The sequence below is a fragment of the Lissotriton helveticus genome, chromosome 8 (genome assembly GCF_964261635.1).
Source record: "Lissotriton helveticus chromosome 8, aLisHel1.1, whole genome shotgun sequence".
Lineage (NCBI taxonomy): Eukaryota > Metazoa > Chordata > Amphibia > Caudata > Salamandridae > Lissotriton > Lissotriton helveticus.
The window spans coordinates 1326662237-1326690152 of record NC_136069.1 but is presented as its reverse complement, the minus strand read 5'-3'; the positions used below and the strand labels follow the sequence as shown (position 1 = coordinate 1326690152).

Sequence of the window (27916 nt, the reverse complement as noted above, 5' to 3'; positions counted from 1 at the left end):
AGCTAAAGGGAACCTTAATTAAATAAATAGACAAGTTGATGTTGACTGGGCATGCTTGGTAGTATAATTGACCATATTGTCTGGAATCATAAACTTTAACCAGCCATCGGTAATTAGTAGCACAAAATTTTTCCTACCAATGAATTGTTTAAATAATACCATATAACTCATTGGAGGTCGGATCTGATGATAGCAAATCCACGCCCTCTGATCGGACCATTGTAACTGTGGCACATGTGAATATCTTGCTCACCCAACACAACCAGTGAACTGCTGGACCACCAAAGCTATTAAAGCTGTACTTGGTTGTTTTCTTTGCTTGCCCCTGCCTCTCATTTTCGCACGAAAAGCAAACAAGCTGGCTCCGTGGAGCCAACGGGGGGAGGGAAACTGAAAGCGCGCGATGCACGTGCTGCCGGCCTCTGGGGACAGGATATGTGCATGCGTACGGAGTGCACATCTCCTGTCCGTACGCGTGCACATCTTCTGTCCGCGTGTGCCATCTCCTGTCTCCCTTCCAGCACCAAAGCGGCAACAATAGAGTCTCGTTAGCGATGCAGCACATGCGCTGCATTCGCTAGCGAGACCTAATGAACTCCAAACTTGGGGTCTTATTTATGTGAGCCTTGCATCACTTTTGCACCACTTAAAGTGGTACATGCGTGACGCAGGGCTCTCATAAAGATTTATGTTGCCACACAAAGCCACCCTGTGTGGCTTTCAGTGACCTCATAAATCATGAGTAAGGTGATGCAGGGTAAATCGCTGCGGCGCCTTACTCTGCGCCCGGGAGGCGTTTCATGGGCGTTGCAGTGTGTTTTCCCATGCCACACCCATGGAATTTGACACTGCTCTAGATTTATAAAAAAGTGATGTAAACCTGGGGAATCATCCGAGGTGAAGAGTAACGAGTAGAATTATTGTTATCTCTTCTCGTTTTTCACTCCTTCCATGTGTATTGCATTATGTAGCACACATAGAAGGAGGAAAACGCCTCATAGGATTGTTTTTGTACAGAAAGGTGCCCCATTACTGCACAAAAACAATCCTGTATGCAACAGACGTGCTAGGCTGCCAAAACGGTGCGAGCGCAGGCAGGAAGGACAGGAATGCACCGTATCACTTATATACCGTGCATTCCTGCCCTTTCACTTTGCCGTAGGGCACCACAGCAACCTTGCTGTGCTGCCCTACACCAAAATACCATAAGTGAGGCCATTGTTTTTATCCCTTTTAAATAATTTAACTATAATTCATCACAATATCTTGTTAATAACGTCTCTGTAAATGAGTAACATGCCCTTAAATCTCCGTAGGCCTTTGAAACGTACCTTAAAAACAGCTTTTTCAGTTCAAGCCTAGAGCAGCGCATGCGCTGCTTGCTCGACTTTAGTAAGGGGGTTTTCAAAGTGCTACCAGAGGCTTTTTGTTGGCCTCACGCTTGCGTGCCCCTGCGCCTGCACGTGCCCAACCGCCATGTGGGTCTCTGTCAAGGCTCATTAAGCCTTACATGTGCCAGCCCATCTGCAGCTACACAATCTGTTTCTCACTTATGTGTAGGTTTTATTGCAGTTATCTTCTGTCTCTTATCCGTCCTTCCTCTTAAGCTGGTGCCCCGCATTCCAGTCTATCCATGGATCTCGTTACTTCTTTTTCTTTTTGTCTGTGGTGAATATTCATCCTGGCGCAGCCGGGTCCCATGTGTTTTCTCAAACGGTCCTTGTTGGAAAACCTACGTGTGTAACTATGGTGCCCTGCTGGGGGCACGTGACAGTGCCCCAGCGATGGCTCGTACTAGAAAACAACCGAGTCCTTCCTGAATGGCTGATGACTAGACATCGCAGAGCCTTTTGTGTTATGTGTGTGTCTTTTAATAGCTGGCCATGTGGAACTACGTCAATCAAAGCTGCAGATGGGATGAACCCACAGAGTGTTTTACAGCCTAGGTTTACATGCGTGACATACATCTTTGTCAAGATTGCAGAATCCGTAAATGAAAGCCTTTACGTTAGTTCTAGATGTATGAAACAGAGGCGCTTGTAGATGTAAATTACATACACATAATATCCAAATTGGTGTGCAGTAGTGTGCATACACGAAGCAGCTTCAGAGAAGTGCTCAATGACATGCATAAAACATGGCATCCGCTTTAGGAATTTAGTCAGTTATTCACTCTCAGATAAACATCAGGTGAACATTCATGGAGGGTTAAATTCGAAATGGTATTTTTTATAATTTTTCAAAAATCTCAGATTATTTATCTCTGGAATTCTTTATGTAATTCAATGTTTTTTTATATAATGGGAGACTCTTCTGCATTCTACTTCCCGTACTTTTCCTTGGATCCATGTTGGGAGTCATGATTGCTGGTTCCAATGTCCAACACCAGATTCCTGCTCCGTTGCCTCCACTGAGCCTCTGAGTTGTCAGCAGAGGAAGCAAGGTAAATAAAAAATGTTCATGTGTGTATGTGTTTATAAGTGTGTTTGTGTGCGACTGACAGTGAAAGAGATTGAGCAAAAGTGTGTCTGTGAGTGTATTTGAGAGTGCTAATGGAAGTGGAAGTGAGTGAGATTCTGAGTTTGAGAGTATGTATGAATAAGTGAAATTGAGTGTGAGGGAGTGAGCGAAAAAGTGTGACTACGTTTGAAGGTATTAGCTATTGGAGATTATGAGTGAAAGTGAGTCAGGGCTGTAGCTATCCATGGTGCAGCAGGTGCAGTTGCTCCAGACCCAAAGTGAGTGTGAAATGGTGAGTATGTGTAAGTCTATTTGTGAGACAGAGAACCAGTGAGTATGAGTATGTTTATGTGGAACAGAGAGTGGAAATGAGTATTAGTGAAAATGAGTAGGTGAGAGAATGTGAGTCAAGGTGAGTGCCTGGGGAGAGTGTAAATGTGAGAGGGAGTGAGTATGAGGAGGTAAACTTTGAAAAGAAAATGGGGTGAACTCCTTGCAGGTATTACGTTCCACCATGTACGAGGATCACCAGATTCCACTGGGGTGAGAGTCATTTGCTCCTTCTTGGAAGGATTCAGTCCTTCCTCTCCAATCACAACCAACAAGACTAAAACACGACAATGGAATTGTCTATTTGTAAGGTGATGTACAGTATGCCAGAGCTTATTGCTTTTATGCATGCCCTTCAACATCTCCCTGTATCCAGTGGCGCAGCTGTTAGAGGAGGACCAAGTTTTTTTCTTCTGAGTGATTTGAGTTTTGGACAGTGTATTTCAGATATTGTGAAAGAGCTCTGCATTTCCTGTTGCTGGATAGGCCATTGACATTCAAGATCAGGATTTGTATTTCTGTAATTTTGCTTCTCCAGTGTGACCTAAATCCCCAACCCATTTCTTGCCTTGAGTATCCCCGCAATAACAGGTGCCCTTAGAAGGCAAGGAACCACGCCTTAGAATTGAATCGCTGTATTAGGGTCAGAGTTAACAGCCCTGGTCTAGAACCCCAGATGGATGGGGGAGCTTTACGGTTGGTTGTAACCTGTAGCATTGGAAAAACCCTGTAACTGATCGTATTGCTATATGTGGTATTACATTTTGTCATATTAATTAAGCACATCTCTTTTTACAAGAATACCACTGGCCGGATTGTATATTATTGTGTCAGTTGGTTGACTGTTGAGTTCTGAGTTCTTGCCCTTGCCCACACTGACTCCCTAACAAGCTTTTGCTAGCTTGCTTTTGCTAACCTGAGCATCAAGTGGATCAAAATGTGTATTTGGCCCAGTATGCAGACCAATTATTGCATGAACCCCAGGACACCAGAGGCAAATCACCTCAAACACCACAGTTGTGTCTGAGTTGCCTACGCCTTACCTATGTCTCCACCAATTTGGGTCTGACAGCCAGCTTTCATTTCTGATTGACTTGCTTTCTAGGGTCGACAGTAGCAATACCACATGCTCAGAACAGTTGTTTCCAATGCTAGGTGACACACTCATGTTCTCTTCCTACAGTCTGACGTGTATTGACTGCCATTGCACACTTACTAGACTCACAGCAGACGAAGAGAGATTGAGTGAGCAATGTAATGGCTTTGGTGCAAATAGCATGATTATTAGGGTGTGATAATCTAAATTAGGGTACGTACACATGATTACTTAATGATAGTGGAAATCTGAACATGACTAATGATTACTGAGTCATGTGACAAATCTGAAGACATCCTATAATTATTGTATGGTAGTGAAAATGTTGTCACACTGCCTAAAAATAAGTGATTGTGCAGTTTTAGGCTGGCACTCAAAATATCAGAGTGCAAATCTGAACACGCATGAAGGCTACTGAGTGATGGTGTTAATTTTAACATGCACTAAAGATTTCTCGATAATAGGGCAAGTCTAAACATACAGTTAGGATTAAAGTAATGGTACGACTATGAACGTGCACTAAAGATTACTGAGTGGTGCAGAAAATCTGAGCATGCACAATGGTGGTAATTCTCAACTTATTGTTGGCACTCTTAGTTTGAACTTTCCCTTCCCAGTATAATACTTGAACTGGCACAATGGTAGCATGTTTTATATATTGAAAACGCCCTCTACGCCGGTACCACCGCCAAGCTCCAGAAGAGACTCCAGCGGATCCAGAACGCCTCAGCCAGACTCATCCTCGACATCCCACGAACCAATCACATCTCCGGACATCTGAGAGACCTTCACTGGCTCCCCGTCAACAAAAGAATCACCTTCCGCCTCCTCACCCACGCACACAAAGCCCTACACGACCAAGGCCCGAGCTACCTCAACAGCCGAGTCAACTTCTACGCTCCCAAACGCCACCTCCGATCAGCCAACCACGCCCTCGCCGCCGTCCCCCGCATCCGAAGAGCGACTACAGGAGGAAGGTCCTTCTCCTACCTGGCTGCCAAGACCTGGAACTCCCTGCCGACCGACCTGCGCCTGACCCAAGACCACCTCTCCTTCAGGAAGAAGCTGAAGACCTGGCTGTTCGAGCAGTAGCGGCACCCCCCCCCCCCAGCGCCTTGAGACCCTACGGGTATGTAGCGCGCTTTACAAGTGTCATTGATTGATTGATTGATTATGATGGTGCCCAGCCCTTGTGTGATGAACGCAAGTGCTCTCTGAAGCTTGATCCTTCAGGAATAGTATAACAAGGCTTCATCCACCCATCCATTCATTTAATCAAATATCCATTAATGTACTCAAGAATTTATCTAGCTGCCCGTTCATGTATGTACTCACCTATTCAACAATTAATTCTTGCACTCACAATCTCAGTCATTTATGCACTCCCTCACTCACTCAGCCGTCCAATTCTATTTACTCATTCTCAGGTTCGCCAGCTCACCCAACCACATACAGAAAGTCGCCTATTTATGAAGCATTTTCACTTTTATAATGGCCGAACGTCTGGATAATGATTGTTAACCACTTAAGAAAACTACCTTCTCTTTCGACTGTATGAGGGATAAAATATATAGCCCTGAACTGGATACGTTTCTACATTCAAAGGCCAATCCAAACATAAATGTATTACACTTGAGGGCCAAGGTTAGACTGAAGGTTAAAGATACCATTTCGACTTCCCTAAAATTGAAGCAGTGTCTTATTTTTGTATTTGCAAGGCCCCACTTCTTTTAGGGGCCATGCGACAATCCATCAAAATAATATTGATTTAATCTTGAGGGAAAGTTCAAATCAAGCAATCTTAAATTGTTTCCAAAAGATTGAAAAAAATAAAGCAACTTAAACAAACAGAAACTTTACATTACAGACTGTATAGAGAAAATACTGTATTAATTCAATGTAGTGGTTTAATAAAATTATTGATTGGTAAAATTAAAAACGTATTAGAAGATAATTTGCGAGAATGGGCCGGAAAATTCGACTGCCCAGGGGTCTCCACGGGCTTTAATCCAGCACTGTTTGCAAAGTCGGTAAAACATATTCGAACACCACACTCTCTATCCAGCAAGAAGTCTTAATCCATGAAATGCTACCTGTTGATAGTTGATGCCGAGCAGGTCCCATGTTTGGATTCTTGAAAGGACAAGAAATCTTTTTTCCTTTCCGAGGTTGAATTACAGGGAGCAGTAACACATGCTGTTTACAGAGCTTACAAGTGGCGAAATTAAGGCATTAAGTGTCATACATACCATTAATATTATTATCGTTATTATTATTATTATTATTGTTATTAGTATTATTATTATTATTACTACTACTACTAATATTAATAATACTAATACAAAACATGGCTAGTGCTAATAATAATAGCAATAATAATGAAAATATTAACAATTATAACTGTAATGACAATCATAATAATTATAATAGAATATAATATTAGCAATAATAATAATGAATTAGAATATAATAATAACAATAGCTGAATATGATAGTAATAATAATAATAATTATTATAAATGATCAAAATTTGATTTCAAACAACGTCCAGCCTCAGAAGCGCTTGTTTGTATAAAATACAGTGAATTGGTCTGGAAAAGCATGTTGAAGAATAGGTTGTGGTTATTGCTGCAGGGCAAATTCATACAGTGAAAACAGTCACAGTCCGTTGCTCTTGGAAATTGATGCGGTTTGCAGGGAAATGGCCCTGTGTTTACTGTGTGCTGCGGCGTTTAGTCGCTGACACATTGGGTATCAATAGGAGATTTACTTGACTCCTTTGAGCACTTTATTTTAAGATATTACAGTGCTGTTAACTTACCCAGCTGGTTCCACAACACTTTGGAATAATTACTACCACACTTTCACCATTGCCCAGGGGATACCTGCAGCTGGAGCTGCAACCATTACAGATCTGAAGAGTTATTGCTGAGATTTACTCCGCCAGCCCAAACATTACCATTTTCTCCACGCGGTTGTGAGCATGCGCGGGTCGCTAGGGAGAGAAAAGTGTGCATATATTTAATGTCCCTTTTTATCATAGTTATAACAATAACTTCTTAGCATTTTACTAACACGAGTACTATTTAAATTCAGCTGTTAACCACCTCTTTTATACACCACAGGATTGTTTCTTAACAGTTCTCAACTTCCCCTAGAAATCTGGCATTTTGTTTTAGGTGTCCTGATCACTCTTTTTTTTTTTTTTAATCTTGACTATTCTTGGAATTTTCTATTAACTCTGGGGCACACATACATTTTGCTTTATGTAAGAAGCCTTAAGTCACAGTATAGCTCATTTTACTGCGGGGTTTAGCAGTTCACGCCATATTTTATCCTGGTGCAGATAGAGGTGTAACTTAGGCCACTGCAGTGCATGGAGCCCCCAACCCTTGGAGGGGCCCGCATCCAACCCAAAGTCTACGAATATCTGTCAGTTATCAAGGCCCGCTTCCTCGTGCTGCAGCCCAACAGGGTAACAGTCCTTGGCTGTTGTGGTTGAGAACATTAGGAGCAAATCATCACTTAAGTATTAATTACAAGTTTTATTTAGGTTCAGTCAAAAATGAGAGTTACTGAAGATTTTTTAAGGTTTTATTATTTCAAACTTACTAATTTTCTATAGTCAAATTCATAAGTTTTATTCAAATCAGTTTCAAATAATCAATCTTTTGTAGAATTGATAGAGAAATAATGGTAAATTCAATGCATTTAAGCATGTGCCATAAAGGAAGTAATTTTCTATTCTAAGAATGGGATGGGGAAGTGTCAGTCAGAACCCATAAAGGAATCAAGTTTGGAAGCCAGTGAGAACAAGCATAAAGGGTCCAAGGGTCATCAATCAATGAAAGCCAAATTTCCCGTAAAGAGAGGTACTTGAAACTCAGTAGAGTCTGAAAGCAAAGGAAATAACTAGGCACAGGAAATGTGCAGTAGCAGTAGCAATTGCAATCAATTGGATGGGAGGAGAGTCACAAAATTGTGTGGAAATCATGAAAAAGAGTGTGTGTACACTCTAGGAACATGCACTATTATTAACAGTCAAACCTCAATATTGCCGTTAATTTTGCATCTTCCTTTCCTCTCGTCCAATCATCTTTCTGCGTTCTTACTGAGAACAGCTTACTCTTCGTCTTCTCACAAGGAGCTCTATAGTGTTCAGACAGTAACAATGGAGTAAGCAACTGTGGGGCATATTATCAAGCACGGAGTTAAAATGATTGCAGCTTTAGCGGCAGAAAACTGCAGCTAAAGTGGCGATAATGGGCTTGATAATATGCACTTGAGAATTCCAATAGAAGCCCATGTTGACACCAGCACATGGGCTTCTATTGGAATTCTCAAGGGCCTATTATCAAGCCCATTATCGCCGTTTTAGCGGCAGTTTTCTGCCGCTAAAGCTGCGATAATTTTAACGCTGTTCCTTGATAATATGCCCCTTTGTTCTTTCGAATCCAACTACCCGAGGCTTCATTATTCTAGACATCCTTTTCCACAAACAGGGCTACATTTCTATTCTTCTAATGAAGCAAAGAGATGTTAACTAACAATGAGTTATGTAAAAACCGAAACATCTGCAGTGATGAAAGAACATTTTATTCAAGATTTTATCCTTGGGAAAGAAGGCAATTATGTTAAAAAGAAAGCAAATTCAATTATGTGCTACATTCTATGTGGTCATTTGTCATAATTCTACCACATAATAAATTCTAAACAGGCATTTTAAACTATTGGTACAAGAAAAAACATTTTGCAGACCTATGTGAAACATTTATTTAATAAAAACATGATAATGGAAAGGTCAGGCATTAGACATTCACTTGTGTGCATCAGCACATTTTAGTCAAACCACTTTCTAAGCAATGCTGCTTTAAATCGTTTTGAGGCCTAGTATGTGTAAGAATGGCTAGTTGCTACCTTTGCACTTTTAAAATATGCAGTGTGTTCACTTTAAATCTGCATGTTATTATCACACATATATTTTACCTATTATTTTGCATTTTGCTAAAAAAGTCTCCTCAAATGTGTGGGAAAGTGGGAGAACAAAAAAGCAGAGGATGAACTCTGATATGTTGCAATGCATGGAGGCAAGATTCATGGAGTAGAGGGGGATGTTAAACCTGAAATACATTGGTCAGGGAAGTAGGTGAGTGGGGAGTCGTGCATCACCCATTGGGGAGGTGATTGATTTAAATGAAACAGCATATGTATTACTAGGAAGAAGTAATTTGCTAAAACTAAACGTGAAATGCGTATGAGACCAAGTGTCTGATCTACAATAAATTAGGAAATCAATGAATCAGAACTTTGTATCTAAAATTTGCAGAGATTTTTTTATTTTTTAGGCACTCATAAATTCCGGAGTGTACCTCAGAAATCTACTTACGTAGAGAGTGTTTCTCAGGCCTATGTCAATACCAGCCAGTATTCCTTTGGAATGTGCTCAAATATTCAAATATGATGATCAGAAGAAAGCATCGCACAGATTTCATATGCACTTTAACCCTTTTAAATTTTTTACCACAAGGAAAACATGACATTTTGATGAGAGAAAAATCCTTCTTGTGCATATCCTGAAATTTTGAACATTTTGGCATTTTCACATCCAAACATTTGCCTCTAGAATTAAGTGTTCAATGTGGGGGTGAAAAACCACTAACATTTCATGTTAATACCTATAATATTCCAACTTTATCAGCATTCTCCATATACTCAAAAACCACTACCTACCCCTCTCATGGGAACACTCGTATCTCTTCTGAACTCCACGTTTATGAAGGTTGAATATCACCACAGTGCTGGAATTGCTGCAGTGTTAAGTGGAATTTATCGTGAGAAATGTTTGCCACAAAAGTGCTTGCAAACTTGTATGCCTCCTGTGTAACTGTGGTAGAGGACTGAACATCTAATTTCCATCCTTCTTATAAATTTAAATAACATGTTAAATATTTTAATTCAGTTATAGGGAAATGCAACACTTGACTTCACTGTTTGTGGATTTGGTACCAAAGTATTACTATTATCCTTTTCAATTTTATATAATGCATCTTGAAACTAAGGGCCAGAGTTTCAAAAAAGACACACAAAGCACCGCAGCTCCAAAAGAGGCTGTGCTACATTGTGTGACAAGGGAGGGAGCAGGACAGCACCATTTCTACAGAGATATGGCTCTCTCCTCCTCTTTCCCTAATGCTGGTGCTGGTTTCAGCTGCCTTGAGCCATGCACACACTTTAGCGCCATAGTGCTAAGGTGCGTGCCTGAGTCTAGTATAGGTTTTGGACTGGAAGAGAACCGTTCCCGTACAAAATACTATACCTAGACAAGTTCAAACACTTTTCCCACTTTGTATGTGTGTGGCACAGTGAAGCACGCATGCAAAGTAGGAAAAGAAAGGAGAAAAGAAATCATTCATCCTCTCAACTCCTCCTTTCAGATGGCATTAACTTTTGGCGCTAAAGCATGTTTACAATTGTTGGTAGATAAGATTTTGCATCAAAAGGAATGGATGGTTGCATTGAAAGCCCATGTACCACTCACATAATGCCCTATTGGCGATAAGTAATGCAAAGCAATGCTTCATGCTGCTTTGCGTTACTTCTAGGGTGCTTTCCAACGTGAAACAGGTTTTGTTGTGGGAAAGCAAATTGGTAAAAAAACATGTTGTGCTGGTTAGCATCACTTCTGTGATGCTGCATCAGTGCAAAATGTTTGAAAATGTACCCATAAGTGTTTTAAATGACCCATTGTCCTCGATATGATATTTCCTTGAAGGTATGTGTACTAGCAGACATTCTTTTGGGGGGTTAAATCTACTAATGAATCTGAAAGGAATTTTATCTGAAACTGTCCTTGCTTATATTAAATCTTACATTTGGGTAGCCCTCGAGAACCATTAATAAGTACCAAAGCCATAAGGGAAAATTTGCATAAGCTCGATGATAACCATGATTTATGCCACCAAGGTCGGATTGGCCACTCTACCACCCTGCAATTCCCTGTTGGTCTGCGAACAAGGGGTATGCTTTCCGAGTAAGAGTCACCTGCCACTGCATTGCATCTTTCTAGTCACATCCATCTGCTTTATGGGGCGTTGGTTCATAATGCCAGGGCTGATTATGGTTTCCACTTCTGCTTGTATGGCATATTACAGTAAAAAAAAACTGCTCCTATGTTTTGCCCCTCAGAACATTTGAATCATTATAAGATAGAAACTTTCAACATCCTCATATTTGGAAGCATACCTATATATAGACCAATGCTACTTTTATTTTTAATTGGGATCAACAGATTAGGAAGTATACCATAACATTGATAGGAACACCACATTAAAAGGAACGGATGACTTCATAGTTGGGATCCATGACAAGGGTTTTTTGGATTTAATCATCTCCTTGCAATGTTTGGTGTTGACTCAATATTAATACAGTCGTAGATGGAGCCTCGCCAATGCCTTGGCGCTCCACTCTGAAGACCTAAATCAGGCCATAAGGGCCTTAAACATCTGTTTCAAGACTCCACGTTCGGGGTCATATTTAGGTCTTTGTGGTTGGGCTGCCTAGCTGGCAGTGTAACAGAAGAAACACCTCAGCCACACTGATGGTAGGGGATCTGCCATATGTACATTTTGGTGCCTTGATGGGAACTGTTTTCACCTGCTCGTACCTGCATTGTGAGACCAACAATGGGTAAAAAAAATATCCACTTGCAGACAGCTGTTCCCATCCCATGACTTCACCCTCTTGTGTTCTCTTCCCATCCTTAACCCAGTTCCTTTGCCACCATTTGCATCCAGACTGGAGGTGGAGCCAGCATTGTGGAAGGAAGGCACAGCCCTATTCAGGCACAGGTGTTACTCCTCGCACCACTCTCAATGCGGATAGGTCTATTCAGCCTAGTGCTGACTCACCCTGGCAGGCAGGTGGTGCATGTGCTAAGTCGACATTGCAGCCCCAGGCTGCACACAGGCTCTGCAATGGCAGGCCTGAGCCACATTTTCCAAGCTGCTTCTGTGGGTGGCACAATCAGTGCTGCAAGCCCACCAGCAGCATTTGATTAACAGGCCCTGGGCACACATGGTGCACTGTACTAGGGTCTGACAATTAAATCAAATAACCAATCATGGAATCACTTATCCATTACATCACTTTGCAATAGAGAGCATATGCGCTGTGGCAAAGTGACCAGAGTCATAAAACCACAAACAGCAGGTCAGAAAAAATACAGGAGGAAGGCAAAAAGTTCAAGGATGACCCTGCAAAAAGTGGCAAGTCAAATGAGGACGCATTGTATTATAAGGCTAGTTTCTTGATAAGCAGTAATTAGGTATTCTGTCTCATAGTGTGACAGTCAGACAAGGAAACTACCTGAGGTAGCGCGAGCAAGACTGCATAATGGGATACAAATCAGGTGTTGTTTTGAGGGGTGCATTTCGATGAGTGCATTTTGAAAAAATTCTCTGAAAGGAGCTTGGACTTGTCCTGCAATACACATTATGTACCTTACAAAATATCCTCAAATCAGTGTAACTGGTCACTAGGAGCCAGTCAATGGCCCCCAAAGTGCAAATGTAATGGGCTATGTGCAAATTAAAATGAGCAATACTTGGGCTGCTGAATTGTTGACCCCTTTTTACCACTTTATTCAGCTGTGTGTTTTCTTAAAAGCTCAGGTTTAGTTAACTGTGGTAGTCAAGCCTTAAAGAGACAAAGGCATTGTCCATCGAGACATGATCTAGCAAAAGAGACAGACAAGGAAGTCTTATTAATATGTGTGAATCTAGCAGGTCTTAATAACATAACTGCAGTGGCTTGTGGTTCCAGATAAAGTTCTAAATGACACCAAAGATACTTACTTACCTGAGACAAGGATGGGCATTTGGGCCAAGAATTGATGTACTCACCTGTGCATCCAAGAAGTATAGTGAACAAGAGAATAAAATAATTTCTGACATTCACAACTTGATTGGAAGTAGGTTATAATGTATCCAACTACTTAGCTCTGTCACATAATTGTTGAATTTGGTTATCTGCCAACACAACCAACAAGAGAGAGTGAGAAGTTAGAGGAGTGAGACCACTCAACTACTGAATAAAAACAGTTAATCAAAGGGGGGTGGTGCCATTATAACGTCCTTTCGTATCCTGATGTTTTTAAAAGGACTCTCACCCACTAGAGTTTGCTCTCATGACATGCTTTATCATCAAGTACACATCTGAAGCACCTAGTGTGCTCGGATGAGCTCAACCTCCACAGGAATAGAGGGAGCACTTCTACGGATAAATAATCTATTGAGAACCTGTGATACTCTTAGAATTACCTCTAGTTCCCTCAGAGAATAATTCATTAATTGGCAACTGGTACCAGGTACACTCAGATACAGTGGTTGAAGAACATGTGTTTGAGGAGATTCCAGAAACTCTGCATCTTACAAGCAAGAATAGATTTGTAAAGCAGTAATCACTTTGAAAGTTGCCAATGTACATTATTGTCAGAAGTGGTTATGATATCTCCCAGGGAACCCCGGATTAGGGCAGAAATGTGATTGCAGATCTAGCCCACTTTACCAAACTATGGGCATAATTTCAAGAATGGCGTTAAAAATTATCGCCGGTTTAGCGGCAGAAAACTGCCACTAAAGCGGCGATAATGGGCTTGATAATATGCCCTTGAGAATTCCAATAGAAGTCCATGTTCTGGTTTGATAATTTTAAATCCGTTCTTGATATTATGCCCCAAAGATGTTCACCTCAGAGCTCCAATGAGAGCACAATTTATGTAAGTTGATAATCAAATCCCTATGAAAGATGGGGGTGGGTTAAGACGACACATACAAGCATTGCATCACTGATGCTGACAGAGAAAATCTTTTGGAATGAAATCAGTCTGCGGGGAACAAGGGAAATCAATGTGGATAACATCACCCATTGAGTTATGCATACTGTAAAATTGATGGGCCAGGTAAAGGCAGCCTTCAGTATAAGATCAAACGAAAAGTACCATGATTCTGCCACATAGAACAGCTTTGCATCTTGACCGACTAATAATAGGCCTTTAAAAAAAAAAAAACGTTTTTAATAGCTGCCCGGGTATTAACCGCATGCACGCTAGCGGTTTTCCCGCTGTGCGCTGGGCTTTTAAAAAACCTGCGTTACATGACGAGCTCAGCTCGTCATGAGTGTACGAGAGGCGTAACTCATGATGAGCTGAGCTCGTCATGAGCGTCGAAGGGGTTAAGGAACAGGAGGCTAAGGGCAAAAAGTACTGCTCTCCCTCTGAGCTTATTGGTTGACTGAGGGTTTCCTCAATACATCACTGGCCAAGATACTGAATGCATGGGAGCTCATTGACTTAGTAAGGAAAGTGTTCACCAAAACAGAGAGCTTAAACATACAACAAAATACTAAATGCAAAACAAATCACCCTGCCATGCAGGTAAAGCAGCTCATACGACGAGCTTTAAAGCGAGTAACGCTTATCGCGGTGAGGAGATCCCAGACCTTCCCATAACTGTCTCATATTTTTGACAGGTGTCACTCCCACCCCCATGAAGAGCAGAACATATTTAGCTGCTAGCCCCATATGCCTAGTCGCACTACTCCTATATTAGAGGAGGACCAATCATTTTACAAACCAGCCCTAGAATCATGAGACACATCCAATCCCTGGGGTTGAGAGATGGCAGCATGGACATTTGGAAGCACAATCTCCCACTATCTTTCTACGTCAAGGACTTTTAGATGTGTCAGGCCCTACCTTCCTGCAACTCCTCCAACACAAAACATACTCCTACCCCTGAACATTTCAGTTGCCACCCACAGATGGGTGCCATGTATCCGCCTGCCATGATCTCTGAAATTATTATGTACATATTTCGCACTGTGATTCTATGATCTTGTTGGTGCTAGATATAAGACGACAAGAACTAAACATGGTATGTAGTAAACTTTCAAAAGCGATATCCTATGTCATGAACACTCCTTAACCTCAGTGGCAATCACCTGGTGCCCTATCTGGGTAGTTCGAAAAGCCTGCAATCTAATTGAAATAGTTGAACGTATTTAGTCATAACTTTCACAAACATATCATTTATCCAGAATCAATGAAAATATAATTGCATAGACGCAGCTTTTTTACTTCTAAATATGAATTTGCCATACTCACTACATCAGCCACCATCTGTTGTTTAATTATGAGATTTTAACGAAAATAATTGGTTACTAGCAAGGGACGAAAGGGGATTAAAATCTCGGTGCATGTGGTGACAATTAGCGAAATGTAATTGATCAAAAGTAGACAATTTCTGGAAATATTGCAGCCTATTTAAAAGCCTGTTCTTTTGATACGTTCATTAAAAAAAAAAAAAGACTGAACCAAATGCAGGACTACAAGCAAATTGTCCTTTGATAAAATACCCCAAACGTCAGAGAAATTAGTAATAATCTGTATGAAAGAGCACGCCAGACTGTTCACTGAAGTCCCAAAGGTCTACTCATGGTTATTGATTGATGATCTCTAGTACAGATTTTGATTTACTAATCATCATTATTGTTTTGATGCCTGTAGCTGTGTGCTGTATTATAATACTTCTCTTTCCTGTCTTTTGTTGCAGAACAGCAGCAGTTGCTTTGATGGATTACAGCAATCCCAGGACTCCAGGATACCTGAAACAATGACCAGCACAAGCCTGGAACCAGAGTGGTCTTTCTCTGTTGAAGGAACTTGGCCAAGCCCCTCTCTTTGGATTCTTTGTTGAAACCTCCTGCTGCCCATCCCGTAAGCTTACGTTAACAATGGGATATCATTTCCTAGTTGTCTGGATTGTGATGCTCTCCTTGATGGCACTCATGGGGGATACAGACAATAAAAAGAACAATGGTTTCCTTTTGGATTCGGATCCTTCCCGCTGTATGAGGCACCACTATGTTGATTCCATAAACCATCCTGTGCACAAGTGCACCTCAAAGGTAAAGTAAGCACTAGATTCAAAGGTACTGACGCATGAGTGAATGAGTGACCACATTTTGTATGGGCCTAGCATCCTAGGGGTCCCTTCCAGCTGGTCATAATGCTGCCTATCTAAACAAGTGAGTCTTCATGTTTCTCCTACCACTGTGGGTGTGAGCCGAAACTGTAGTGTCCGCACTGCACCCGCGTGAACTCAGATTAACTAGGAGCCATCTGATGGAAGCATTTAAGTTATATATAGAATTTTAATGGTGATACATCCTCTAGCAGAAGCCAGTATTACAGTTTCCGAAGAGCCAGCATCAGAGAATTTTGAGCCCTTTGAAGTCTATCCAACATTTTATTGGCCAACCCCATGTAGAGGGTATTAAAGTAATTGAGATGGGCATCTACTGCAGCCTCAGCCTCCAGTTTGCGGTTACTTTGCGAGACAAAGGGCTGTAGTGGCTTGAGCTGGGTTGAAGAATAACATTTGGTTACTGACAGCACTTGAACCTTAAGGGAAACGTCAGCATCAAATAGAAAGCCTAGATTCTTCACTTTTTCTATCGGGGTAGATTTGCCACATGATTATTGACACAAGCCTGTACTGAGTGAATCTCCTGATTGGAAGAGGTGGAGAAAAGGCAAATCTGGATTTAGAGATAAATTGGTTCTATAGTGTCATATAAAACACTCATAAAACTAAAGCTAATTGTATTTTCTATTGTCTGATCCATTGCTGTTTAATACATCAAACTTTCCGGCAAGAATCATCTGTTGTTTAAAGTTAAGTTTCAGTGTTGCTTTACTTCCCATTTTCTCTGCAGTTGTCCCATAATCTTCCATGCAGTGTTTGGTGTGATACAACATTCACCGCATAAGGATTTGCTAAGACAAATAACACTGTTTATACTTGTCACAAGGATATTGAGCTATATGCTACTTTCCCTGTAGTTAGATTTGGCTAAAGTTGATCAAATATTTATGTTGGCAATACAAATCGAATTATTTATTGTGCAAGAAATGTGTTTGGTGAAGTGTGCATGTCAGCCTACGTGTAAATTAGGGGGTTGTGACTGGGGATGCTACAATTTCCTTAGTAGCCCTATGTTTTGGAGACTGTCATTTTTCAGATGAGCTAACTACTGATTCTCCAAGACAAAAACAAGTGGAAAACATCTACAAATTTTCTCGCAACCAATTTCCACATAAAATTTCAAGGAACTTATGCCTTAGCATTTTGTAACAAAATAACGATAGGTTTGGTCATTATTTAGGAGTGATCGAGGGATGGCACTGCAAACACTATACTCATTCTTAATAGTTATGAAGGTGTTTTTAATCTGTTTGTAAGTATTATACAAATTCCAGCCGAAACATTAGGGCATGGGATATATAATGGAATTACAGTAATTAAAATACATTTCATAATATTGGATATTATTCAAGAACATATAACATTTAATTAAATGAACCCTTCAAAGTGCTGAAAGTGCCTTCAATCTAATGACCCAAGACCATCCAAGGAATTTTGCCACTGCAATAACAATGGGAGCTGCCGTGAATGTGCGCAGTATTCTTTGTGCCTCTCCACTCAATCTAGTCCCCATTATCCTACAGATTGGTGCCAACCATGCGCGTCGCGGCCCTTCATACGCGGGGCATGTGAACAGCAAATGGGCCATTGTCTCTCTCTGGGCCATACACGTAGGACACAGTCTGTCGCCCTCTGTGACCCATCCTGCTGTGTAGGACCTACTGGGAAGTGAGCCTACCCTGAACTGAAAAAATAATTTCCGTTCATGAGGTTTTGTTATTATGTTCCAGTTCTGCTCCAGGCGTGGGGATGGTTTAAAGTCCATAAAACAGTCCGTAAGAGAGGACATGTCTGCATTTCTGTATGTTTTGATTAATTGTGTTGTTTCACTATAATGTCTCTCAGATATTATGGACCTTTTTGTGGAAATCAATGTTTCAATTTTATAAAGGTAGATTATTCACATTTGCATAGCCCAAATACAATTTAGTATAGCATTGAAGTGCATTCTTAGCCTGAGTGCTGTTTCGTTCACATCTAGTGAAGTCACCAATCAAATATTCCGGTTATTTTTTTTGTGCTTGGTTGTGTGAAGTTGGGAAAAAATTAGCAAAAATGTTTACTTTCAGAAATGGTTTGTATAATGTGAAAGGAAATTGTGTTCGATCTGGGGAGGTCCTTCCAGTGTTTATGAATGGAGTGTGTTTTGAAGAATAATTTTTGTTTTCTTTCTTGACTGGGTGATCAGTTGCCGGAGCCTAGTTTTTTCTGTAATCATCATAATTTAAGTCAGTGTCTTATAATGCAATGTTGTGACACACTATCACAATATGGGACTGGAATATATGGGATCCGCTGAATTTGGTGGAGAGGGAGCATCGCTGTAAATTGGTTGTGCTCCCCTCCCAACACACGTTTGATTATGCCACTCTAATTAGAGTTGGGGGAAGCACCAGGTTTACATTAAATTGCATAAAATATATTTTCCAGTTAATTATAAAACGCATATTGCTATGCTTAGTTTCATAGTACAGATTTCACATTTATACAAAGTATCAGCAACCTCGGGGTATTAAGAGGCAAAGAGCGAGGAAGGAAAGTCAATGATGTGACTATGTATCATAAGGATCAACATTTGTTTTACTGTACCATCTTGTGATGTCATTGGTGGCATGTGATGTCAGTCAATATGGCCTCATCAGGCAGGGAAATGACTTATGAAGACACATACTTCTCCTATGATTTTGGTGTGGCACCGGTATCTGTTTGAGACCTAATATTATCAGACAAAGAAGACAACTATTGTACACAGGTGGCATATTTTCATTTTATCTACATATGTTTTACCTGAGACTTGAATCATAGGATGTTGTTTGAACAGGCACTGAATCATTACCTTGTATGAATATTCAGCTGCAAGCACTGCAGTATTAGAATTTTGGAATCTCCAGAAATGTTTAAAGAAGACAGAGAATATTAAGGTTCTGGGATAATACAACACTAGCACAAGAGCCACCAAGAAAGTTATTTCTTTGCTGACACCTATTTCTACACTACAAGAAGTCTACCTGAACTCGTAAATCAAATTACAAAGCAGAAATTCCTTAGATTTTGGATACACAGATCTAGTATTGCCTGGAAATCTAAAAGCAAGTCGTGGATTGAAATTGAAATTATAAAACATATTTTGATGTTGTGCTCATACCTCTCAAAAAAGAAGAACATGTTCGGGATCTTTTTTTAATGAGGCACGGTCAGAATAGAGAAAACAGTCCAGAAGTGGTGCCTTTATAGTGCAGAAAAGGTTACTTGAAGGAATTGGTCAGCTGAATAACTGTGTTCGAAATGTTACAGGAACCTAAGAGTTCTCAGGTCTCTGAAAATTGACTATTTCACATTAAGATTTATATTGTATAAATGTAATGCATTGTTAACAGATTCATGTGAATACATTTTTATGAAACATCTGGTTATTTTAGACATTTGACTTAATTGGTTGTAAGCAGTTTTAGTTGGTTTTGAGCTGGATGTTGATATGAACTAAAATCTGTACAAACGCATTCCTTGGTACTAGGGTAAAAAGTTATGTTGAAAAATTAAGGATATACTTATGGTTAGAGTGTTTCTAAAAGATTTTACTCAACCGTATATAAAATAAAGATATTTATCATCGTCTCCCTAAAGTTATTACTGATTGTTCAACAGAAAAGCAGGTTTAAGTACGTTTGCATATCTGTGATTGTGGACATGCTTGAATCCATACAACACAGTAGTCAACTGCAAAAAAAATTCCGGGGGTTAATTCTCCTGATATCCAGAATATTTGTTGTAGGTGGAGTCATTCATGGGCTTATTACTGCTCCAGCAGTGTGTACATCTATTATGTATTGGTGATGTCACTGAAATGACCTTTTACTGTGGTATACCTTCCTTCATATTCTGTACCTGAGAATTCTAAAAGCAATGTTTGCAAAAATAATTGAATGTCGTTTTTTCGTAGGGCTGCGGTGGTAGCAATTAGAAGGACACGCTCATAAGTAGAGAGATTTATAAAGTAAAATTATGAACCACAAAAAGAAATACTAAATTGAGTAATTGGGTAGTTGAGATTCATAAATGAAGTTATTGGTTAAATGTGCAACATAGTGATGAAAACAGCAGACCTATCTCAGGAGATTCATGCAGCTGCACAGAATACCAGAACTACGTCTTGGAACCTGTCCTGTGCAAACATGCACAATGTCAAATCTTAGTACTTCACAAGATGTAAAGGCTGTGAGCTGAATAAAACATAAAGCAATTTCTGCTGATGAACAAGTAGTGTGGTCTCTGTTCATACAAGAAGCCAAGAAACTATAAGAATTGCCAATTGGCTGAGGTTCTAAACCAAAACACATTCTTGCGACATCATTTACAGGAAATTCCCATAACTTTGAAAAAGGTGATAGGGTATTAAACGACCAGTAAAGGCAAAAGTAGGGCTTCATGGCGCGCTTTGTTTAGTGCAAATTCTGGTGTACATTCAGGTTCAATGAAGAACTCTCTGATGAATCTTTTTTTTCAACTGAGGCTAAACATTCAGTACATTTCAATAATGCAAAGCACAATAGGCTCCACAAGGAAAACAGAGAGTTGTTATGTTTCAGACCATAAAGGTTTATTAGGGGATTAGCAAATTTCATATTCAAACTTTGTTCTCCCATAAAGAAAGCACCCCATTCTGATAATCTCTCCCTTTTTAATAGACAGCCCCCTGCAATGGAAACACGCAGTGGTTGAGGAACTTTAAAAAAAGCCCAGTCTTGACCTCCTCTGTCTGAGTAACTTTAGGCCCATCTCACTACTGGCACCTCAAAGTTCCTAGAAAAACACGCCAACACTCATCTCTCTGCTTTCCTGGAGACCAATGAAATCTCCACCCCATGCAAATGGGGTTCCGACCACTACAGAGTATTGAAACAACTTTTCTGGCTGTGGTCGAGGAAGCTAAATACCTGCTGGACCAAAGAGGTTCAGCAGCCATAATACTCCTAGACCTCAGTGCATCCTTTGATACCGTGGACTATGCCACTCTTGTCCACTATGTGTCAAAAGTAGGCATTGACGGTTGTGCACTGAAATGGCTCTCCTCCTTCCTTGAGAACTGAACTTTACAGGTGCTCGATCACCTATGTTACTCCGACACACTCCCTCTGAGCTGTGGGGTGCCTCAGGGGTCTTCCCTGAGCTCCATCCTTTTCAATCTTTATCTGCATCCACTCACTGATATTGTTTACTCCCATTGTCTGACATTGATCTCCGACGCTGATGATAACTAGCTGGTGAGCTCTATTTGCCCTGATCCCAGCTCAAGTATCTCAGCCTAGCTCGATGTCTGCAAGAAGTAGACAATTGGATGTCCAACTGTAATCTAAAACTTAATGAAGACAATACATAGATTATGCTCTTGGGTACCAATATCAGCAAACCTATCCTCACCCCTATCCCAGAGTGTATGGAGGGACATCCCAGACCTAAAAGCATTATTAAGAGTCGTGGTATGTGGCTGGACCCCAGCCTCACAGTGGATTACCAGACTAAGCAGCTTGCAGCCAACCGCTTTGGAGTTCTGAGACTGTTAAGAAAGGTGCTCTGTATCCTTCGTCTCTCAGCGAGAAGATTGATTATCCAGGCCCTCATCTTGTCAAATATTGACTATGGTAATATGTTTTACCCTGGTTGCCCTAAATACATGATCGAGAAGTTGCTGGTCATTCAAAATGCAACTGCTTGGGTTCTGATGAATCTTCCGAGGCACCAATCGGCAAAAAAAAGCCTTGAAAGGTGTTTCGGAATTTGGATTTGGGAAATAACAAAAATAACTTACAGGTTTAAAAGCACCTGCTAGAGAGATCATTGGGCCTCATTTATGAAAAGTGACGCATCGCTGCGTGAAAACAGCGATGCGTCACTTTTCACTGCGCCCTCCTTGCGAGACCAATGATGCGTTATATTTACAGTATGACGCATCATTGCGCAAGGAGTTACAGATACGTCAGTATTTCTGACGTATCTGTATGGCACAAAAGTGGCGCATTGCTGGAGTGTGTCACAAAAGTGACGCAACTCCAGCAATGTATCCTTTCACATGGGGCAAGCCCCATGTGAAAGGGCCTGCGTCAGTCTTACACCTGCTGTGAGGCAGGCGTAAGAAATTGACGCATTTGTGTCCTAGAAGTGGCGCAGTGAAATCACATAGATTTCACTGCGTCACTTCTACGACCCTTTCTTGAGTCAATACGCCCCCTTGCATACATTATACCTGGCGCAGGTATAAAGTAGCGCAGTGGTTTATAAAGTGACGCATCTACCTAGATGCGTCACTTTGTAAATATGGCGCAACAAGGCGCATTTGTTACGCCACTGGTGCGTCACAAAAAGTGACGCACCAGCGGCGTTAAAGTGACGCATAGCCTCATAAATGAGGCCCATTGTATCTAGCAGTTTCCAGGCAACAATAAAAAGGCTCTTGCTGGAGAGAGATTAGGGTTTTGTCTAGCAGCCGTTTTGACTCCTCATAAAGTAGCACAGTGGGTAAATGTGCCTGCTCCAAAGAAGGTGTACCATGCAGATCACAGACATGTATTTTATGTGGATAGCTCAGTGAGTTACTGCTTTTGCCACAGAGGTCCTTTTGTTTCTTCCATTTCATAACTGAAAACTGCATGGTAAGGTTAAAAACCATGTTGTTTTTCCCAGTCTGTCAATATCCTAATTTTGCTAAAAAGGTTTTTTGGGAGAAATACATTCCTATCAGTAAAGTCATAACAACCACTGTGGTATGTTTTAAATCCTGAGTTTACGCGTCTCCAAAGCAAGCACTTTTAAAATATACTGTCTACTGGTACAGATAACATGATTCCTGAATCTTGCAATCCTCGTTGTCTTATGTAACATTTTCCATTTACTGATTTACACAGGTATGTTTTTTTGTGTCTGGATAATGTCTGTGTGTGATACACTAAACTGTTACCAATAACTCTATAAAACAAATTAAATGCATGTAAGAGAGTGGCTTAAGAGACTCAAGGGGCACTGTTGGAAGGTGGTAGTGAGGGAATCACTGCCATAAGGAAACTTGAGGGGGCCTCCTTACAATGCACGTGGAGGGGCTCAATCAGGAGCTCTGCAGCCAGAGTGCTGTACTGAGGGGGCCCCCTGGAGCTTGCGCTGCCCGCTCTGCGGATCTATTGTCGTCGGGTTGCTTTCCGAAGTGAGGTCGAAGCTCCGCCCATGCTTTTCATTGGCAGGCATCACACTTTATGTTAAACGCTCGCTTTTGATTTAGAGTGAGGCTTGTTTGTTCCCGCCCTGTCTCCTTTTGGCCTCCGCCCACCTGGACTGGATATTTTGCTCGCTCACGGTGTCTCTTTTGCTCGCACACGGCATTTCTTCCACCTTGCTGCACGTTCGCAGACAGTAAACCCTGGTGAGCTCAGCTGCTGCTTGTTCATTGCAGCTCCCACTCCTATTAACTACGGGAACAGGCAGGAACCGGCACAAGTTGACGTAGAACTTCGCTGCTTCCAGCTGTACTAGTAAGTCCCGTTGCAACCCGACTATGGGCGCAGTCATAATGCCATACACAGCCCCCAGGCATGCCATTCTACAGCTGAGTCAGCAATCATTTTTTCTTTGTAGCTCCAACTCCGATTAACTCCCAGACCATCCACTTACATGAGTCTTTATCCACAAGGCTTGGCCTACTCATGTTGTTTGTTTTCTCTGCCCCTGACTCAAGCAATACGTTTCAGACTAAGCTGCAGTTAGCGAGAGCCTTTGTCATTACAGTAAAGTGAGGCAGCGCCCTGCACACTGTTTCAGCAAAGCACAAGTAGCACATTCACCTATCACACCGAAAAGGTAACTTTCTTATTTACACTGCTGGCAATAGGGCGAACAGTCTTTGTCTTGTGCACTTCTAATTAAGAATGCTCCATGCACTAGTTTTTAAGCAATGTGGAATAAAAGCATGGGTGAGCACACAGCACTTCACAACATTAAGACATTTCGAACAGCAGGTTGCATTTTTAATAGGGACACACACCGACAGCGGCAGCTTTTATCACAATATCAATTCTCGCCATAAGACAGTACAAGCGGCATGAAAGTATTTCGGATACGTGCATTTTAATTTTGGCTCTGCGTGGATTACACTTAAACTTGCACCTTGCGTGAAGAACCAGGTAAAGATATCTTTAAGTCTAGCACCAACAGTGACTCTATATTGTACATGTTATCTGATCAATAGGAACTTCCTTCTTCCAAAGTCCAGAGGAGTGTACATACACAGTTGCTACAACTCTTCAGGGCTCAATGGCGGAATCCTGAGTAGTTAGGCCCAGTTCCGGTGATACTTCCAACCCGGAAGGGTAAACCCGTGGTGTGGTGTGAGCTGTATAATGCTCCCCGATATATGTTACGACAATCCAAAGACGCCCTCGCTTCACTGGCATGTTCTACCCGGGTAGAACACGCCAGTGAAACGAGGGCGATTCAGCCACAGAAAAATGTGCCACACGTACCCGTGTGTCCCGGATGAATAACTTGGTTTGATTATATTGACACTTTGGAACCATACTTGAACTTGAAGGTTTATGGATTAGCTGGCGTCTTTGAATTGTCGTAACATATATCAGGGAGCATTATGCAGCTCACACCACACCATGGGTTTACCCTTCCGGGTTGGAAGTATCACTGGAACTGGGCCTAAGTACTCAGGATTCAGCCATTGAGCCCTGAAGAGTTGTAGCAACTGTGTATGTACAGTCCTACAACGAAACACGTGTTGGCTGGCTGTAAATTATCCAGGATCTGATGACCTAAAAATAAAGGAGAAATACATATAAACTCCAGGAACCGACGTTGGACATATTTCTTTTCGACTTTTGTTTATTGTCACATTGTTGTTTTTTACTTACTTTGAGTGCGCAGGACTTTGTGTTCATATTTATAGGTGTGATTTGTTTCACACTTAAATTGAGGGGTTCTATGGGTCTCCCCTCCCTGCTGGCACCATTACCTATGCGAAATACCGATTACGTTAATATTGCTTGAGCGCCCATATATCCCGTATACTTAAAACCCTATCTTTGGTGTTAAAGTCCTGAGGAGGTTCACACTAACGAGGGGCGAAATGCATCAACATTTTCCTTCAGAGGAGTCATCCAATCTTGAATATCCCAAATAACTTTATGGAAACATAACCAATAGCCTAAGGACAAGAGTGTCCTGTATGTGACCCATTCAAATAACTACCCCCAGTGCGAACTGCCCAGTAAATAAGGGGTGCAATCACGTTGTTCAAAACAAATGTAAGACTGAAGCAATATTTTTTGCATTTTAGTCGTTACATATTTTTGTGTTTAAAATCTTTGTGATTGCTTACATTTTCTTTATTTAGTTTTAACAGATATTCCAGGTATTAAGTGTTAAGAGTGACGATGATAATGCCACAATTAAGCAAATAAAATGTGTACTTTAAAATCACACTTATACACGAGTGACTTATTTAAGTATTCATTTTGCTACAATCGCTGTATGATTTCCCCCCAAAATATACCACATTTTTGTTAAGGATTTTAAGTAATCACACTTTGGAATTAATTCACGAGTTGTCATAGAAGGGTCATCATTTGTAGGATTTTTTTCTTCCTGGATGCTGTCACATAGTTTAATCTTGAAGACAAATTGAGCAAGATTATCAAACACTTGTTTGGAGATGTATAAGGTAGCACAGGAAGCTGAAAGAGATTGTAGTATTGATACAATATGGAATAGCTATTTCGACAAGATCAACGCTTGGGAGATATAATTAAAGAAGTAGCTTTCCTTTAATTCCCTAATTTCAATTATATCGGTGGGAGCTATGCCAATATATTATATTCTCTTTTTTATATTATAGTCTCTCCATCATTGTTTTTATTATCTGCTCACTTAGCCCGATTCGAAATTATTTACCTCATCAGTGAATCAAGAACTTTTATTGTTCCAAATAGTTTAATCCAAAAAGGTTCTTTTAAGATTATTTGCTCATTAGCTGAAAAAAATGAAAAAGCGAATGGATGCACCTTAAGCAAATCAGTCTTGGTTTTGCTCAGACAGGAACAGTCCAGTCATAACACCTCTCAATGGAAATAGAAGCAGCCCCAAAGTGTTCTCAGATTTTGCGTACTAAGGCCCTTTGGGCCTCATTTATGAAAAGTGACGCATCGCTGCGTGAAAACAGCGATGCGTCACTTTGCACTGCACACTCCGTGCGACACCAATGATGCGTCATATTTACAGTATGACGCATCATGGTGCAAGGAGTTACAGATACGTCAGTATTTCTGACGTATCTGTATGGCGCAAAAGTGACGCATTGCTGGAGTGTGTCACAAAAGTGACGCAACTCCAGCAATGTGTACTTTCACATGCGGCAAGCCCATGTGAAAGAACCTGCGTGAGTCTTACGCCTGCTGTGAGGCAGGCGTAAGAAATTGACGCATTTGTGTCCTAGAAGTGGTGCAGTGAAATCTTATAGATATAACTGTGTCACTTCTATGACCCTTTCTTGCGTCAGAACGCCCCCTCTGCATACATTATACCTGGCGCAGGTATAATGTGGCGCAGGGGTTTACAAAGTGACGCATCTACCTAGATGCGTCACTTTGTAAATATGGTGCAACAAGGCACATTTTTTACGCTGCTGGTGCGTCACAAAAAGTGACGCACCGGCGGCGTAAAAGTGACGCGCGGCCTCATAAATGAGGCCCTTTGTACTTAAGGAGATTCACAGGGAAGAAGAAGAAACAAGCATTTGAAATGCAATAGGTCTCGCATTTAGTCGAGTTTAAGCTATTGGCATTGTAAATGACAATGCCTTTTATTTATGTTTTAAAAACTAAAACAAAAATAAAAGGCATTGTTATTTGCAAAGTCAATAGCTCAAACTTGCGTAAATGCAAGACCTATTGCATTGCAAATGCTTGTTGGCTTTCCATTGGCAAGTCATCATACAATAAAGTATCAATATCCTCTCCCCACATGCAAACAACAGATATCTCTCCAGAAACATGCAAGACCCCATCTCTATTTTGATTACCATTTCAAATACTCTTTCCATACACCAGCTTCTCTGCCCTGCTTTAAAAACGCCATCAACTGAAATGTTTTATTAGCATTAATTATTATAAAATATATTTGACAAAGATTGCAATGGTTAATCTCTAATCATATGTACCTTTCAAAACATTTTACATAATTATTATAAAACCAGATTATTGAGTTTAATTGTTTATGAATATTACCTATTAACCTGCACATTGCCATAGTAAAATACTAACGTCCATATACTACTGAAAATCTGCACCACCTTTCTTCTAAAAGCTAAAAATAAAATGCAACTTAATTTTCTCTGACATTAAACGTTTTTAGATTACCTGATCCAGGTCAGATACTCTGGGGCAGAATCACAAAAGTATTTTTAAATACATAAAGCAGAACTGCTTGAGTACTTTACGCACTCATAAGTGCCTTTTTGATATGGTCCCAAAATGTACAAACCCTAAAAAGTGCAAAGAGGACACAGTTTTTCTTCGATTTGTATTATTTGCATACATTTATCCCCAAGCATAAATGACTTTCTGCATAAGTACCTCTCGGCTGATTCACATATAGTGGTGTAGAGTAGGTGGGCTTCACTCTTTTAGTTTTCTTGGCTTGCTCCCCCTTCAGAGGTACTACAAGTGTAAGTCAAAGCAAATGATTACAGAATTAGGACCTCATGTTCAGTTGTCTCACTCATTCCTAAATTAAATACACATAAACTATGGGATGCTTAGTTTTCTAACTAGGTAAACTCATCATAGTCTCATTACAAAACTAGTGTTTGCAATGCAATTGGTCTCGCCTTTTGGACCTTATATGTATTTAGCTATGCAGCACATATGCAGAAGCGAGTTCCAAAATTACGGAGCCAAGACTTCAAATCTGAGTCCCCCATGTTTTTTTTGCATTTGAATGA

At 40.8% G+C, this 27916-nt stretch overlaps 1 protein-coding gene across 3 annotated transcripts in view; it reads left to right on the top strand.

The window, feature by feature from the left end:
* The window catches only part of NDP (norrin cystine knot growth factor NDP), a 386819-nt gene that overhangs the window by 157768 nt on the left and 201135 nt on the right, over window positions 1-27916 (top strand). For all 3 annotated transcript variants that reach the window (XM_078656186.1, XM_078656184.1, XM_078656187.1), the window contains exon 2: window positions 15496-15850. In XM_078656186.1, coding sequence (XP_078512312.1) covers window positions 15677-15850 — 174 coding nt within the window. In that variant the 5' untranslated portion in view covers window positions 15496-15676. The remainder of the gene's footprint in view (window positions 1-15495; window positions 15851-27916) is intronic.